Source organism: Crocuta crocuta, unplaced genomic scaffold, assembly GCF_008692635.1.
Source record: "Crocuta crocuta isolate KB4526 unplaced genomic scaffold, BGI_CrCroc_1.0 scaffold16, whole genome shotgun sequence".
Lineage (NCBI taxonomy): Eukaryota > Metazoa > Chordata > Mammalia > Carnivora > Hyaenidae > Crocuta > Crocuta crocuta.
The window spans coordinates 11,544,932-11,564,175 of NW_027531893.1; the positions used below are offsets into that span (position 1 = coordinate 11,544,932).

Genomic DNA, 19,244 nt, shown 5'->3' on the forward strand with positions numbered 1-19,244 from the left:
TTTAGTAACAAAATAGTATTTTGAATTAGCCATGAAAGTGCCCCCAAGTCATTTCAGATTTGCTGAAACCAGATTTATTTCATTTTTAAAAATAATAAGTTTGTAACATGTGGAATCACGGATGAGAAAGCAATGTTAAGTGTAAAGACAGACACAGCTAACCCACTTCATCAGCAGTTCACTATTTCTGATGACAAAAACACAGCACCAAAGGGCACTGGAAGTCTCCGGAACAGGACTCAGAGACACGGCCTTTACACAGAGTCCTCAAAGTTGGTCTAGCAGAGGCCTGAGAGCGACCAGTCGGCCTCACAACTTTAAATCTCCTCCTGCCACCAACACTCCAAAAATGTACTATGAGCGAACTGTAACTATGGCACTAAATCAGGCCCGATCTAGTATTCTGCACAATCTTAAATAGTATGTGCGATAAAAATAACAGTGAAACATACAACTACATTCAAGGATACACAGAATTATCTGAGTGTATAAAGGGACATATCATATCCCTGGTCATACAGATTCAGTACGTCCAAACAAAGATGTCAGTACAATTAATCTGTTAAAACATCAGGGAAAAATCCCAATGGGCTGTTTGACTGACCCTAACAAAATGATTCGAAAGCTCAATCAGAAGAATAAATAAAAGCTTGTTTTGAAATAGGAGTCAGGAGGCCTAAAACTGCTTAAATTAAATGTCCAACAAAGAAAACTGTTAAAAGAACAAAATGTAAAACAACATGCAAAGCATACATTATTTTTGATGAAATATGCACTTAAATACCATATACACAAGTGAAAGGTAAATCCCAAATCTTGCTGTAATTATTGTTGTTAATAAAGAGAGGGGCACTGGACAATTTTTTGAGTCTTCTGGTAGTTTAAAATTTTACTGATAACAAAAATAAATCATCACTGTTTAATAAGAAAAAAAGAGTTGTTTTTAGATTTTTTTTTTTTTTTGCATTTTCATTTGAATCTAATGATTTTGCGTCTCCAGAATTTATTTTAAAAATAAAACATACAGGGGTGCCTGGGTGGCTCAGTCAGTTAAGCGCCCGACTCTTGATCTCAGCTTGGGTCATGATCTGAACAGTTTGTGAGTCTGAGCCCCGCCAGGCCCTGCGCTGACGGCACGGAGCCTGCTTGGGATTCTGTCTCTCCTTCTCTCTGCCCCTCCCCAGCTTGTTCTCTCTCGTGCTCTCTCTCTCTCTCTCCCTCTCTCAAAATAAATCAACTTAAAAATATTTTCAAACAAAAAATAGAAAGACTAAGGTATTAATAAAGATGCCCTTTAAATTAAAGAATTTAAAATAGTAAACACTCGCCATCCAAAAGGGATACAGTTAAATAAGTTACGTGAAATGCAGGGCATCTGAAAAAGAAAACACTCCCAGTAAACCGCGTGACAGCACAAGAAATGCTCATGACCTAGTATTAGCTGAAAAAGCAGACTCAGAAATGCATTTGCAGTCAGATCCCAACTGACATCAAAAACTTACAAAAGTACTCATCTGTACAAAATACAATAACTAAAAAGAAATACTCATCAAAATAATACTAGTACTTATGACTAGGTTGTGGGACCATGGTTGTATTTTCTTCTTCATATTTTCAAGTATTTTTCACATTTTCAACAAAGAAGGTGATTTACTTCTAAACCTGGGGGCATGAGAACACAACAAAAGCAGTTTGTTACAAGTGATGCTACAATTAAATATGACAGATCTATGAAATATTCTGATAGTGCAACAGAAAGCCAACATTCTTAGATGTAGACAGCACTGCCTCGAGAACACTAAAATCAAATCCCATGCTGGGCACCAGAAATAATGTCACAGAACATGAAGATTCCGCCTCTAGAGCTCGGACACTGCCCTTGTTTCTCCTGGTTACATTCTCCCTGCCGCAGAACTCATTTTCTTACTGCTGCTTTAAAGCGCGTAATTATATGAAGCACTTGGGAAGCCTTATCTGGCAGTCAGGAAGCTTTCTGCCCTATTCTCATACCAGCTAACGCCCTAAAGAATACTAATTAGGGAGATTCCAAGTTACTGCTACTCTCTTAAATAAATCTGCCTGATACAGATTTCATAGGACAGATGTGTAACACTGCTAATTCTCAAGATTAAACACATGGGGGAATTAGGAAAGCAAGAAGGCTCTTAATAAATATTATTAAAATTTTCCACAGCGCTTTCTGTGGATTAAGTGACTTAGAGGAGCTTAAAGGGGAAAAAAAGTCAATTGGCTTTAACAGGTTTTCAACAGAAGATATATATACACAAAACAAGACATTCACACTCTCTCACTAATAGTGACTTCCCTTTACCACTAAGCCACTACTACAAAAACTTGGCCTGAATAAAAACAAATACGTTGGTTCGAGGATGCAGTACTTAACGGCAGGAAAATCATGTATCATTTAAACACACCTAGTAATTTATTAGCCCCTCCTTCTAAAATAAGCTTATTTAATAGAACCATTATAAAGTCATGCCACAGCTAAACTCATTTATCTATTGCTATATTTTTAATCCAAGATAAGTGTTGTAAAGTTAACACTATACAGAGTTTAAGACTAGGAAAAATTAACATGAAAGGAAAAACATTCATTTTTTTGGTTCTTTCTTGAGTGTTCTATACATTTCCTCTTTGACAAGAATAACTACACAATTACGCACTAGCCAACTATGAAAAAGACAACAAATAGAAACAAAGATATCAAAAGCTTTAGATTTTGTCTATTAGTATACATGCTACCCAAAAGGAACTGAACTTAAGTCACTTTCAATTGGTTAAAGGAGCTAATAAGTCCCAGGTTTTGTTTGTTTGTTTGTTTTTTTAATGGATCTTCAGGAATGAATGAAGACATCCGAAAGGATATCTGGGTAAAGAGAAAAGAATCCGCCCTTTTAAGTTCTTAAAATATATATGACTGCTTAAAGCAAAATTATAACACAACTTTGTAGGATTTATAATGCATGCAAATATTATACATACTCCACATACAGCTTGAAAACCAAGGGGGACTGGAATAAAAGAACTGTATGGAATGTAAGGTTTCTACATCATATGTCAACTGGTATAATTTGAACTCTAAGTAGACTGTGAAAATAGATGTTAAAATTTCTAAAACAACCACTAAAAAAACGATGTCAAGAAGAGGCATTAGAAAGGCAAGAGAGAAATTAAAACAGTATTTAAAAACTTCAAATAATCCAAAAGAGGACAGGAAAGGGAAAAACAAAGGAACCAAAGCAGAGGGAACAAAGAACAAATTTTAAAATGACAAAAGCACTGGGGCGCCTAAGTGGCTCAGTCAGTTAAGCCTCCAACTTTGGCTCAGGTCTTGATCTCGTAATTCATGAGTCTGACCACTGCATCAGGCTCTGTGCTGACAGCTCAGAGCCTGGAGCCTGCTACAGATTCTGTGTACCACTCCACCCGCCCCTCCCCTCCCTCACTTGCTCTCTGTCTGTCTCCTTCTCTGCCCCTCTCCTGCTGGCGCTCAAAATAAACATTTCTCTCATAAATAAACAACACTGAGATAACAATATCTCAAAAATTAATAACATTAAAAAAATGTGTACGCACCTAATAACACAGTCTTAAAACTAACATGATTAAAAGGAAATAGACAATTCCATAACCACAGGAGATTTTAACACCCTCTCTCAAAAATTAATAGATAAAATGAAACATTGGTAAAGACACTGAATATGTGAGCAAGAGTTAATATTTATACACCAAACCATATACTGCAGAACTCACATTCTTTTCATGTGCACATAGTCTATTCAGCAAGGTAGACCTTCTGTTAAGCCATAAAGCAAATTTCAGTAAACTTTAGAAGACTGAAATCATAGTGAAACCTCTAATCACAACAGAATTAAATTAGGAATTATAGCAAGAGTTCGAGGAAAATCTCTAAGCACTTGGAAAGTAAGCAACCCAGGGTCAAGGAGAAATTAGAAAATATATCTAACGATGATAACGGGATTACAACATGGAATTTGTAGGAAGCACCTAAAGCAGTCCTTAGAGAATAATTTGTGGCTCTAAAATTTTATATTAGGAACAAAAAAAGGTCAAAGTCAACAGCTAGGAAAGAGTCTCGGCTACCTCCACAGTGCTGGCTGGCCATGAGGGCTTCACACCCACACACAAGACAAGGAGGTACAGCTGAACGTAAGAAACGGGGCAGACGTGCAAACTGCTTACCTGGCGCACGTCTTCCCCAACCCAGCTGCCCAAAGGTGGAGGTCTCACCGGTCCAAGGGGTTTAAGCACATACTTGACCAGTCACTGGCTGACCACGGAGCTAAGTGACCCAGGGGCAACCTCTAGGAAGCCAGGAATAAACGATTTCAGAAGAATGTTTAAAAATCAATCACAGACGGCAGCTCTTTCTGCCCACGGGCCCTGTCCCCATGCTTTAATAAAATCACCTTTTGCATCCCCCCCAAAAATAATAAATAATAAAATAAAATAAAAATCACATAAGGTTCTACCTCAAGAGGTAAGAAAAGGAAGGGCAAAGTAAACACAAAGCAAATAAAAGAAGGAAAAAGGGAAGGAAAAGAAAGGAAGAAACCCAGTAAATAGACAATAACAAACAATACAGAAAAATGAATTAAACCAAAAGCTGGTTCTCTGAAGAGACCGTCAAAATGAGCAACCCCCACCTAATGTGATCAAGGAAACATAAGAACACAGATCACTAATATCATGTATGAAGCAAGCCGTTAGCACTACAAATTCCGCAGACATTAAAAGGAAAACAGAAGCCACAGGTAAATTTTAAAGTTGGAAGCGCCCTTTAGCAAATCAGTGCTGAACAACTGCCTCAGGGTGTATCCACAGCTCGAATATTTATCTGTTCTGAGAAAGTAAAAGCTGTGTGTTTCAAAGTACAATTTAATATAAACACGCTCACTTGAAACCAAAGCAGGGCAAGTTTCTCCCTCCATCCCCACAGACTGTCCTCAACAAGCCCCTCCTAAAGGCAGCGTGTCAGAAATTTATACAACTACCCGCTGGCTTCACAAAATAATTGTCAGGTTTCTACCTTTTGTAAAGTGCCTTTACCAAGTTCTGCTTTCTAAATATTTCTGGCAGTATGCTGTAATTTCTAGCTTTCAGCATAAATTGAAAGGTTCTTTTTCTCAAGCTATTACTATGAAAATCTTTGATGCATTTAGGATGCTCAAGACAAAAATACTCCATGTCGAAATATTGAGGGTATGACTAGAAGATTCTCTGAACTTTTGAAATATTGCTGGGCCCTTCCCCCATTTAACAAAACTACATTAGGAATATAAAAATCTTGGGGTTTTTAAAAGTTTATTTTTATTTATTTATATTGAGCGAAAGAATGCAGGGCAGGGTCAGAGAGAGAGAGAGAGAGAGAGAGAGAATCCCAAGCCGACTCTGAGCGGGTCTCGATCCCACAAACCATGAGATCATGATCTGAGCCAAAACCCAGACTCAGAAGTTTAACCTACTGAGCCACCTAGGCACCCCAGGAACATAAGAATCTTAGGGGCGCCTGGGTGGCTCAGTCGGTTAAGCATCTGACTTTGGCTCAGGTCATGATCTCATGGTTTGTGGGTTCGAGCCCCATGTCGGGCTCTGTGCTGACAGCTCAGAGCCTGGAGCCTGCTTCAGATTCTGTGTCTCCCTCTCTCTCTGCCCCTCCCCGACTCAGGCTCTGTTTGTCTCAATAATAAATATTTAAAAAAATTTTTTAATTAAATATGAATGAACAATTCAGAAGTGACAAAGGTGATTTCTCACTCCAGTACTTGGAGGAACATTCTCCAACAGGGACACTAAGTGACGTTCTCCATGATCATGAACAACCTTACCTTAAGAGCTATTACCAGGGAACAATGCTCAGTGTATGGCTTGTATGCGCTATCACCTGAACAACAAAGCCACAAAAACCCTCACCTTGACCTTTTGCAAACAAGCAAACAAAACAATCAGAAACCAAACCAAATGGCACTCGGGAGAAAGATTTTAATAAGTAGTATAACAATGTCCCCTAGAAAAAGAGAACTTTCATATTCAGGATACTGAATTTTTTTTTTAAATACTGGCTAGACTTAGTATTATCAAAAGAAAAAGACAAGTGTCAGTTTAAAAGCCATTTTTAAATGTAAATCAAAAATTAGTTTGTAACAGAGCCAAAGAAACCATTACAGGCTGCTACATAAATAGGCATTTAATGATTTTTCCAATGTTACATTATTGATCTAACAGGCCCTGTTTCCGCTGAAATGAATAATTTGTTTAAGTTAACACTAATAGGATGTGCAGCACATTAGCTATCCTAGGCCTCTCTCATCATTAGAATTACTATTATAAAAAACAGATTTTTACACGGTCTTTCAATGAAACTGCACACCCAGGCACCCCAGCAAAAAGGCATTTCTAAGTCATAATACCTGGAATATCACTACGCAGTTCAATAAATATCTATTCTCAGCACTAAAAACATCGTGGTGAGCAAGAGGTCTGGTCCCTGATCTCAAAGAGTTTACGGTCCACCAGGGAAGATAATCAAAGTATGTCCATAAAGGATGACAGGCTGCAAAGAAATGCGGCCCAGAGAAGAAGACATTCAGAGAAATGGATGCTTGAGCTGAGATGAGGCAGGAAGTGGGACACAGCCAAGTTCTGGAGGAAAAGGATGGTAAAGACGTGGCTTGTGGCAAAGAAAATTATGGTCACAGGCCCAGCCTGCACAAGCGGCCAGCTGTTTCTGCTAAGTGCTGTCCCCTGAGTAAGAGGCTACAACGGAGACTCAGACTTCACGAGTAGAGCTGCATCTATCGAGAGACAAGTCACCTACTTCATCTGGGAGGAAAACGGTAAAAAGGTCCCAATGTCATCTGGGCCTCTTCCCTGTGTTACCCATTCAAACATGCATGTCTTCACTCCTGCCACAGTGTGTTTGAGGCACCCGAGGAGTCGGTGGGGATGGGACGGACTCAGTGCTGCCCTCGGGGAAGCAACACCCGAAACCATCAAATCTCGATGCCTCCAAAGCCACGTGGTTCTGCAGTGCAGTTCCCGGATTTCAGCTACCGCAAAATGAAGCTACCTTTTGAGGCCTCTTTGGATCACAAGGAAGGCAGCAGTCATTACTGGACATCAAGTGTGGCATCGTAGGGACTTGAGAAGCTGTGACACCACACATGCATGAACAAGAAACCTGCTTCTGCGTGCGATTTACACATCTCATGGAGCTTGCACACACGCTCATTTCTACTATCCACAGCAAGGGGGGTGGGGGAGCAAGCAGATACCTGCATAATTACCCAGCCTTCGTAAGACACCACTGGAGGAGTGCCAGGGCCCCCCTCAATGTCCATGATCTCACTTCACAAAGTGACCGTCACCATCCCCACCGCTCAAATAAGGAGTTTGTGGCTTAGAGAGTCTACGTAAAGGGACTGCCCAGAGACACACAGCTGATGAGTGCTGGCGGCAAGGGGAGGCCCCGGGAAGTCTGGCTTTGAAGCAAGTACGGTTCCTTTGCCCCACTGCATGGCTTCCATGTCACACAAGCATGACCTGCGAGAGAGCTGAAGGGGGATGCGGAGCCAGGGAGGTGACTAGACTTCCGGCCGGGAGTTCTAGTTCTGTGTCCTTGTAGCCACAAGAAAGTCTTGTTACGCTCTCAATCTCAGAGTCCCTCTCCCCTCCCCAAAGTTATCTTCAACTCTCTAATAATCAGTCCCTTTGGGTGGCATCTCAACGGTCTTTCTAAGGATTGCAGGAGAATGAATCACAGAAATAAGTAAACACCGAAACATTTAGCAAGCAACATCATTCACACCCTGTATCCAACACTATTCTTGGTGTCATGGGCTCCTGAAGGAGGCTGCACAATGAAATCCACTACTAAATAACTGTCATACAAGTTCAAAGCTGCGCCAGGCTTCACATACATCATCTCCTGTAATCTTCACAATCACCCCAATAAGTCCATACTGTCATCCTCGCTTTACAGAGATAAACAGAAGCTCATCCAGGTTAAACAACCTGACCAAGGACACACAACTACAGGTGGGGCAGCAGTATGATAGCAGAGCCTAAGCTTTTCACGACAATATAGCCTATATTCCTGCAGTGGTCATAAAATTAAGAAGAAACACCAAAATATTCTGATCTGAATAGGTATATTTGTGGAAGTTTTCATATGTAGTTACTCATATAGTTACAGTATCAGAATTATATAGTTTCAGTATGTGGCACCTTGTTAAATAAACAAAAATTTAATTAGATGTATCACTTTGGGGTGCCTGGGTGGCTTAGGCGGTTGAGCGTCAGACTCGTGATTTCAGCTCACGTCATGATCTCAAGGTGGTGGGATCGAGTCCCATGTCAGGCTCTACACTGAACACAGAATGTGCCTAAGATACTCTCTCTCTCCCTCTGCCTCTCTCCTGCTCACACATACCCTCTCTCTCAAAATAAATAAACATTAAAAAAAAAAGACATAACACTTTAACATTCCATACCTCTTACATTAATAAGCACAAGGCAAACTTGAAACCTATTTGACTAAGTAGCCGTTTAACAAAACATATTTTTAGTCAATAACTTTTCATCCTAAAAAAATACATTTTCAGATTGTTAGTAGCAAAATTCTTTAAGATCCAGTAAATCCAGTGGTGCTCCATCTTTCTACCATCCTATTTTAAAAGCAAATAAAATGCCTTTCAGTTTGTTTGTAAAACAAGTATTTGAGACGAGTTTAATGATACGGGTATCACTTTTTGGTGCTCCCCATTCTTCTCAACAGTGCTTTTAATTCCCAAAGCAAATCTGCAGATTGTTTTCAAAAAAGTACAACAGGAAGGGAACAGAAAGGAGGTAATCTACACGTGATACTTACTGATTACCTCCTTTACTTTAGAGACGGCTCTAGGCAAACCAGGCAGCAATGCTTGTGAACCAGAGGACTCAAGCCACAGCACAAGGAGGGCGAGCTCGCATTTTCATGCACATACAAAAACTAGACCCAAAGCACTCACCAATCTGTACTTGTTCGGGCTGGCTGAGAGAAACAAACGCTGATGTGTCATCGATCCAGGATATCTGAATGTTCCCTGTAACAGTGAAATAAAAGTAAAGGTAACGTGACCACTCAGATCGCTACCAGGCTGCATTTGCATCTCTGGTATACTTCACAATGTGTTCTTTTTTTTTTAAATTTTACCCATAGTTTTCATTTTTAATATTTATTTATTTTTGAGACAGAGAGAGAGAGAGAGCACGCACGAGCGGGAGCGGAGCAAGAGAGAGGGAGACAGAGAATCTGGAGCAGGCTCCAGGCTCCGAGCTGTCCGCACAAAGCCTGATGCAAAGCTTGAACTCACAAACTGTGAGATCATGACCTGAGCCTACGTCAGACACTCAACCGACTGAGCCACCCAAATGCCTATTTTCATTTTAACTAAAAAAAAAAAAGAGAGAGAGCTGTGTGACACTGGACAGATAGTCTCTCTGTGTTTCTGTGCTCATCGGATGATGATGATGATGCCACTTGCTGCATTAAGTATGTCACAAGAGAAATAAGCTTTGAGAATTACACCTGAAAACATAAAATGAATCAATGTAGCAAGAAGTAAGAAAAATTCAGTGCTGATCTCAAGGTCAGGTAAAGAAAACAGGTAGCAGGTAGAAGAAGACAAAAGAAAAGGCGGCGTCAGAGAAAACCAAGACAGACTAACAGAGGCAAGAAAAAACTGAGAGCGGCAGAAAGCAGTCGAGTGAAACCTAGTGATGTCCACATGAAGACAGACAGACGCTCAAGCGAGGCTAACTACCTGCCGACAGACAGACGGAAGGAGGGCGCTGGGGAGAAGGGAGGAGGGGGGTGTGGGGCAGAAGCTGGAGAAAACTAAAGGTAAATTATTATTCTAACTATTCTGCTACTGTACTTCTCGAAAAGACACGGAAGACTGGAATTATCAAAACTGGGTAAACATCACTGGAATTTAGTAGTGAAAAAAAGTTTTAATTCCCACTAAAATTTTCAAAGGCTACAAATGCTGGCAAACTGCTTTGTCTCAGGTCGTAGGACACAAGCTCACTTCCTGCTACATAGCAAGGTGCCATAATGACTTCCTCAATTACAAAAGTCCCTTCTCTACTTTCTGTGTTTTAGATAAATAATAACAGTGAACATTTACTAAGCAGTTGTATGCTACAAACTCTGCTAAATGCCTTCCATGATTAGCTCATTTAGTCCTCGTGAAATTCTTAATGCAGTAAGTGGCATCATCACCTCCAATGAGGACACAAAGACACAGAGAGACGATCTGTCCAGTATCACGCAGCTCATTTTTTTAAATTTAAAATAAAAAACTGGGGTGGGGCGCCTGGGTGGCTCAGTCGGTTAACCGTCTGACTTCAGCTCAGGTCATGATCTCAAGGTTCGTGGGTTCGAGCCCTGTGTCGGGCTCTGTGCTGGCAGCTAGCTCAGAGCCTGGAGCCTACTTTGGATTCTGTGTCTCCCTCTCTCTCTGACCCTCCCCTGCTCACACTGTCTCTCTCTCTCCCTCTCTCAGAAATAAACATTAAAAAAAACTTTTTTTTAAATAAAAACAGGGGCACTTGGGTGGCTTATTCAGTTAGGTGTCTTAGGCTGAGGTCGTGATACCACAGTTCATGGGTTCAAGCCCCACATCGGTCTCCAAGATGGCAATGCAGAGCCTGCGTGGGATTCTCTCTCACCTTCTCTCTACCCCTCCCTTACCCGTGCTTTTTCTTTCTCTCTCAAGATAAATACTTAAAAAAAAAAATGAGGGGGGCCTGGGTGGCTCAGTTGTTGGGTGTCCGACTCTTGATTTTGGCTCAGGTCATGATCTCAGGGTTGATGGTTCAGGCCCTGAATCAGGCTCTGCACTGACAGCGTGGAGCCTGCTTGGGGTTCCCTCTCTCTCTCTTTCTCACTGTCCTTCCCCTGCTTATGCTCTCTCTCTCTCAAAATACCTAAGTACACTTTTTAAAAAAATGTTTAGAAAATGCTTAAAAAAAAAGAAAACAAAACTCTACTCAGAGCATTCTACTTAATTTACCCAATTAAAGGGTGACTAAACAGGGTAAGCACTTCACAATACGAGAAAGAACAGCAACATCAAAAGCTCTCAAAACAAATAGGCCATGAAACTCAATTGCATTTCCAGATCTGTATTTAAATTAGAAAGCAAGACAAGAATTTCAGAAGTCGTTGAGACCGGCTGCAAAGACTGGGGTAACTTTCCTGGAAATATACCTGTTTTCGCTTACTTTTCTAAAAACTAAGTCTGTAAAGTGTTTTACTTATAAAAGCTAATACATATATGCTTATTTTAGGAAATACAGAGAAGCATAAAAAAGCCTACTTCACCATCAGTGATGCTGCGCCTGGGTGGCTCAGTCAGTTCAGTGTCTGACTTTTGATTTCAACTCAGGTCATGATCCCAGGGTTGTGGGATCAAGCCCTGTGTTGGACCCACATGCTGAGCATGAAGCCTGCTTAAGAGTCTCTCTTTCCACGAGCCCCATTTCAGGTAAGCTTGAGCCCTGCTTGGGGCAAGAGACATGAGCCCCACTTCTCTCTCTCTCTCTCTCTTTCTGCCCCTTGCTCATTTGCACCCTCTCTCCCTCTCCTAAAAAAAAAGAAAAAAAAAAGATTCTCTCCCTCCCTCTGCCCCTCCCTGCTGTGCACTCTCTCTCTAAAAAAATAAAAAAGACACAAGACAAAACAGTTGGTGGTAATAGCATGAGGCTTCCTCTCAGTTGGACTTCTATACAAAGAATTAACAAAAAAAGTGATACAGGAATCCTACTTTGTACCTGCTTTTGACACTAAATGTTAAAATATACACACTTTACCATCTTTCAATAAACCCTTCAAATATTTCTTAAATGGCTACATACCAGCCTGTTGAAGAGGACACTAGCCCATTGAAAAGGTACATAAACATTAACAGTCTTATGATTGGCCATTTAGATTTTGCGCTGCCTCTACTTTATCTAAAATTTCAAGAGAATAGCTTAAATAGTTCATTGGTTAAAACAAAGAGGCACTGCTGAAGACTCACTGTCAGAAGGGAATTTATAAACTCTCATGAGAAGACTGTTCACCTCCACCTATCACCTGCCCTGATAAAAAGGTGCCCTACCACACACGTAACTCATCTCTCGGTCCTCCTGAACATCTGCGTTCATCTGCTTGGATATTCAATGTCAAGAAGCCACTGCTTGCTTGCCCTTATGAAACAGATGTTCTCTCTGAATTTAATCTTAAACATGATTTATCCTCAGCCTAGATTTATTTTCCATGGTCAGCACTAAGGGCAGTCACAGTAATAGTATCCTGCTTTCTGTGGATTAATAATAGCGCTCTTTTGTGGGGTGCTATTAAAAGTTCCTCAGGTCATATTAGTACAAAGATAGCAATATATCAAACCCTGAAATACTCCATGAGTGAGATTAAACTCTTGCAGAGTAAAAGTCTTTCATGTCCAAGCTAAAGCTGTCATATACCTGTGGCCACCTGGATAGACCAAAAACAGAGCAAAATCCTGACCCTCCAGATATACCTGTGATTTACTTACCAAAGGCACTAAAAAGCTGGTAAAGGTCGCTGGTTTTCCATTCTTTGGGGAATGTCACATGGAGAACATGATCGCGTTTTGGTTGCACTAGGAGACAAGTTTTGGATAAAAGGTTGACAGCTGAAAAGTGAATGATCTCCCAGTGGTTCTTTAATAGAACTAACCCCAAGCGAACCTGAAGAACTGCTGTGAATGACTCGATTACCAAACAGCTCCTCAAAGTATTCTTCGGAATGCCACGACTCTGACACACCACCCTCGACTCGGGCTCCGATACTTTATGGGACCCACAATAGTTTGAATCCTGACAATTCTATGCAGACCATACATAGGAATGCAGGAAGTTCCTATGAAAATTATTTAAAGGGGGGGAAAGGCTGCTCTGTTCCAGACACGTCACTAAATGTTTAACTCTCCTTTTAAGCTCACTGTATGCACGTGAGGGTAACCGCCCGCATCTGACGGGCTGAGCTGAAGCAGAGCAGTCCCAGGACTGACCCCTCTGGCTACTCGTGACTAGAAACTGGGAACGAGGGTGCCGAGCGCGCAGAACTGCTGTGACAACGATACACCAAGACAGACTTACGATACGGAGTGCAACACCGACGCCCTCCGATCGTCACCCCCCTCTATATCCCTACGGCATGGATTAAGGCCCACAACTCAGGCTAGAAAGAGAGCATCGGAAAAGAGTGGGAGGGTGAGGAGCATGAAGCAGAAAACTAATCTGAAGTAGCTGTAACCGCCTCCCAAATGGACTGGCCTCTCGAGGTTTTCAGTGAAAAGGGGGAAAAAAAAACAAAGCAAAAAACCCTACCCCACCAAAAAATAGACACACTCAAGTAAGTGGAAAAGAGGGAACGTGTGGTTCCTGACACGGCTAACGCATCTCAAAGTTTATCATGTGCGCTTACGGGAAATTATGAACTTAGAGTTCTGAGTGAAAATGAAATAATGAAGAGAAGATATACATTTTTAAAAAATTCAACTCATGCATAAACTGGAAAATGTAACTCGAGAGATGAGTTAATCAAGACCCAAGGGTACCATTCCCTTAAGCATGCTATTCATATCGGCCACAAAATCACTGCCTATTTTTAAGTGAATAAAGCTCTTTCTTCAGTAATCCTTTTCCTGTGAGCCCTTCCAGACCACACACTTAACTGTGCAGATGCGATGGGGAAACAAATTCACTTACAGTCTGGTCCTTCCAAGTTTAGATAGGGGATATCCATGACTCTCATAAGAAATAACCTACAAAAAGAAAAGAGAAACAGGTAATGGGCTAATTTCTATTGGAAACACGACATAGACATCTATTGAATTCTCTGGTAGACACTTCTTAAATGTATTCCTTCACTTCTAAAATCATTTTAAAAAGCTCTTACAGTTCACTTCAAAGATTTTTCTCTAGGACTAAATATCTATCATAAATAGGGGGAAAAAATCCACCAAGCTGCGGCATCCCCAACACCCACAACAGTCCCTGGTGTTCAGCAGCTGTTCAATAAATATGAAATTAGTGATCAGAGAGTCAAAAAAAAAAAAAAAGTCCTCTGCGGATCTGCTTGTTAGTCCAGGGAAACTGGGAGAAATTATAAAGGGAACTCCTATGACTGGTGTTTGGAGAGCTGAGAGAGACAGCAAAGAANGGTAAATTACACAGTGTGAAATAAGTAACCATCTCAGAAGCTCACGCCATTACTGTCATTTAAAACATATTAAAAGCACCAAGAGAAACACTCTGTGGTAAAGAAAGCAATCACGCTGATATAAAACATAGAACAGGCATTTCACGTATACCTTCGAAAACAGATACAAAGGCACTTAAAAGAAAGCATACTTGTAAATTACAACTCTCAGTAATTCAATTTTTTTATTTGCAAGATTATGAACAAAATATCAGGCATCCGGTGGTTTGTAAGATGATTTTAATAAGCTTTACTAAGATGACAATACACGGTACATTTCTGGTGGAGACTGCATTATACAGCAAATTAAAAAGGCAATCCAAGAGCCCAACAAGCAATTAGTTTGGCTTCAGTGACCCACAATTAAGGCATATTATTACCAGGCATTCAAATGCCAAGCAAGGCATGGTCTAGTCTACAAATGGAACCATCAGCATGAGTAACACTGTTTGGTTAATTCCAGAAAAAAACGAAGCCATGGTACTCTGTGGTTTAAGAACTTGTTGCCTGGCCTACAATTTAATAAACCAAATCCTATGGCTAAGAAACCAATTTTATTTTTAGTTCACTAATTTAAGCTCGAGCATACTATTCTGGTTCTGGGGGCCATTTTTCGTTTTGTTTCTTTTAGTTTTTATTTATTTTGAGAGAGAAAGATAGAGAACATGGGCAGGGGACGGGCAGAGAGAAAGAGAGAGAGAGAGAGAGAGAGAGAGAGAGAGAGAGAGAATCCCAAGCAGGCTGTGTGCTGTCAGCATAGAGCCTGATGCAGGGCTTGAACTCAAAAGCCATGAAATCATTACCCAAGCCAAAGTCAGATGCTTAACGGACTGAGCCACCCAGGCGCCCCAGGGAGCCGTTTTACCCAATTCGATCTATACCACCTGCTATCCCAGAGGACACTAACACACAAAGCACCTGACACAAAGGAGCTGGTCGCTGATGGCGGCTATTACTACTACCGCCGACCAGAACCTATGGAGTTACTCCTGGGTGAGAAGGTTCAATATTTTTATGCTTCATAAAGTTTTCAATTTTCCATTTAGTCAATTTAGAGACAGTCCCCAAATTCTAAAAACCAAATAAAAAAAAAACAACCTTAATTTAAAAGTTAATGGAACATATCAAGCACCATACAGATAATTTAAATTTTTAACCCTGAATTCAACAGAAGAATAAAAGCTTGAATCAACATGTTCGTTGCTATAGTGTCAAACACCCCAAAAATCAAAAGCGACCTTAAGGGTCAATCATATACTGGGCTGTCAGTAAATTATAGCTCATCTTCTCAAAAGAACATTAAACAATCCAAATTAACTATAAAAACATTTTTTAATGTTTATTTATTTTTCAGAGAGAGAGGGTGTGAGCAGGGGAGGGGCAGACAGAGAGGGAGACACAGAATCTGAAGCAGGCTCCAGGCTCTGGGCTGTCAGCACAGAGTCCAACACGGCTTGAACCCACCATTGGTGAGATCATGACCTGAGCCAAAGCTGGACGCTTAACAGACTGAGCCACCCAGTCTGTTACTTTTTTAACTTTTTAAACTTACTATTACTATTACTTTTTAAACTTAAAAAATAAGCCAAAGGCTAAGCAGAACTGAAAGGCCCAGAGGAAAGAACTAGAAGCTCTCCCAGACACCTGACTGAGAATGCCACTGAAATCAGTCCTATGCCCCGTCTTACCTGTTGTGGGGAGAGGGGTATAAAGTAAAACCACATGGCTGAATCTGAAATTGTTTGATTTCTTTTAAAAAATACTGTTTTGTTTCTAAAATCATGGGGCCTCACTAACACATTCAGAAAATCAACGGTCCCATGAATTATAATAAGAATTACACTTAAAAAGGAGACTTCCAGGGTGCCTGGAAGCCACTTCCAGTGGCTCAGTCGGTTAACCGTCCGACTTCGGCTCAGGTCATGATCTCACGGTTCGTGGGTTCGAGCCCTGCGTCGGGCTCTGTGCTGACAGCTCAGAGCCTGGAGCCTGCTTCAGATTCTGTGTCTCCCTTTCTCTCTGACCCTCCCCTGCTCACGCTGTCTCTCTCTCTCTCTCTCTCTCAGAAATAAATAAACATTTTAAAAAAAGGAGACTTCCCCCGATCGATCTCACCATGTGTTTCAAAAACCATTTTTGAAAGGTATCTTTTGTCACCCAGCATACAGGCTATTTGTTGTCTCGTATTTCATCTGATTTCGCCTCTGACTGAAATAAGTAAAAATCTGTTCTTGGTGGCTAAAAGACTCAAAGATTTTTTTTAAGTTATCTTGTTTGCTTGCTCAACACTTTCACTGAATAGAAACCCTTTTCAAGTAAATTATTAATAGCGCTTCCCCCTCTTCCCCAATGCCTCTGTGTCTGGGTTTGAGAGAAAACGAACAGCCGCAAACCCTGCAAGAACACGCAAACCCACCACGTGTGTGACTTGGCCGACGGCACCTCTGGAGAAAGCCACGCAATTGGGAAACCGACCCTAAAACTGCAGCTGGGAGTCGGTGGAACCGGCCCAAAGTCAACTGCCCAGTGGCCCCCACACCGTGTGCCAGGCTGTCTGCAAGCCACCCCTCTGGTCATATCCCCACCCTTTTGAAGTAAAACATTACAACATTTCACTGTATGCTTGCCTCGTACAAACTGGCTGTCAAAAGGCCTACGCCTCCCAGAAATAATGTGACAAAATACTTCCCATTTGATCATCGGCTGGAGAGTGTTCGTTCTAACACACGAGGGAACGCACTGGGCAGGCGGAAATGCTGGCAAACCCGTAGGAGGGTGTGCCTTCGAACTGTGCTGAACAACACTCTTGCAGAATCTGCAGCTATCAAGGACATTTGGGCCAACACTCGCACGAGACGGTCTTTCTATTTTCGTGAATATTCAAGATGGCTGTAATTTAGTACAGCCCTGACAGGGCAGAAGTCTTGCCACATTCCTGCAGGCTTTCTCATGAAATGTTATTTTAGCACCTACTCTCTAAACGGGCTGACACTATCAACTCCATAAAACATTCAAATTAAAACTCTTATTTGGTACAATTGCCCATTTTACACCAAGATTCTATCCTAAGAAACTGTAAACTCAGGTTCACATTCTAGATGCCAAGAAACAAAGTTTACCCCTGTGGGCGTCTGTCAGATTTTTAGTGTTCTCCAGTGATTCATGATGCTGTTTATCTCGGCTTTCAAACACGTCCGTAAAGATAGATCCAAGAGTAAAGCACAGCAAATTCCAAGGCCTTTTGCTCATCAGACTAGGTAAGTACAGCTGAGCCTCCATAACGGGCTGCTCTGCACACTGCTTTTCTCTCTCCGGTTCCCACATGCTGCACGGCACTCACAAAAAGCCATCTGCCCGTATCCTTTGCAGACCAGGGCAGTATGACATTGTGACGTAGACTATGTGACGAGCCTTGTTAGTTACTGAAGTTCATTCCAGATATGAAACTTCTTAGGAGCCCAGAACCTTGAGTTCTTATCAGAATGAGGTTCCCCAGACCAGCAATGTCAGTACCGCCTGGGAACCTGGTAGAAAGGCAAATTCCCAGGCCCTACCTAAGACCAACCGACTCAGAAGCTCTACAGACTGAGAATCAGCAAGTTAACAGGAAGAGTATGTTCAGTGTTGTGCTAATTGCCATTAATGATGATTCATTAATCAACTGGCATAAAAAGGACCAAGAAGCTGTGCCAACTGCTCCAAAAAGCATCAGTCGTAATGATTTGTGTGCATTAAATGAGTCTGGCTTAGAAAAACACAAAACCACCAAAACAAATACCAAGGAAGCAATGACACAAGTCTTCCACCACCCCCTGAGGTCCACTGTCACCAGCAACTAGCTTCTCTGCAAGAGCTAAACTGGGAGGACATTACTGCTGGCAACTGTTGTTCTCATTTTTTTTTTTTTTTAAATGTTTCATTTATTTCTAGGAGAGAGAGAGAGAGAGAGAGACAGCGTGAGCAGGGGAGGGTCAGAGAGAGAGGGAGACACAGAATCTGAAGCAGGCTCCAGGCTCTGAGCTGGCAGTCAGCACAGAGCCCGATGCGGGGCTCGAACCCACGAACCGTGAGATCATGACCTAAGCGAAAGTCGGACGCTCAACCGACTAAGCCACCCAGGCGCCCCTGTTGTTCTCATTTTTAAGAAGAAAGGTGAAAAAAGATCACTAATAGGACTCCCTTGCCGACTCACGGCAAAAGCCCCCCCTGGTTCTATGAATTGGCCACAAATGGACACCTCTAGCGTCACACGTTAAACTTCAGCACTAATGCAGCACTGAAGACCGTCAAATACTTGGCGTGAGCAATATGCACAACACACGGAATCAGACACCTCTAACCTTATCGAAATTCTCTGACCTCACCAGCAAGTGTCAGACGCTGCCTCTGGCCACCACAAAGCATGCGAGGCTGCTTGAAGAAGTACACGAAGATTAAAGGTTATTCTTTGATGACACAACAGCTTGCCTTGGACTGTGGCTTCTCTGAACCATTCTCTGGTTGTCCGGTGAATAAAAGGGATTTGCCAAACTCATGACAGTGTTAACCCATTTTATGTAGCAAAGCTCAAGGAAACAAAGACGGCAGGGGCGCCCAGGGTGCTCAGTCGGTTAAGTGTCTGACTTCGGCTCAGATCACGATCTCAGGGTTTATGGGTTCTAGCCCCACATTTGCGCTTTGTGCTGACACCTCAGAGCCTGAAGCCTGCTTTGGATTCTGTGTCTCCCACTCCCTCTGCCCCTTCCCCACTCACACTCGGTCTCTCTCTCAAAAATAAAGAGACATTAAAAATTTAAATAAAGGGGCACCTGGGTGGCTCACTCGGTTAAGCGTCCGACTGGCTCAGGTCATGATCTCATGGTTTGTAAGTTTGAGCCCTGCGTTGGGCTCTGTGATGACAGCTCAGAGCCTGGAGCGTGCTTCGGATTCT

The 19,244-nt window shown here is 41.8% G+C and overlaps 1 protein-coding gene across 1 annotated transcript in view; it reads right to left on the reverse strand.

The window, feature by feature from the left end:
- Positions 1-19,244, reverse strand: part of PARN (poly(A)-specific ribonuclease) — a 143,964-nt gene that overhangs the window by 76,437 nt on the left and 48,283 nt on the right. Inside the window, exons 19-21 of the mRNA XM_077773192.1 lie at positions 13,822-13,877; positions 12,624-12,710; positions 9,051-9,125 (exon numbers count right to left, since the gene is read on the reverse strand). Coding sequence (XP_077629318.1) covers positions 9,051-9,125; positions 12,624-12,710; positions 13,822-13,877 — 218 coding nt within the window. The remainder of the gene's footprint in view (positions 1-9,050; positions 9,126-12,623; positions 12,711-13,821; positions 13,878-19,244) is intronic.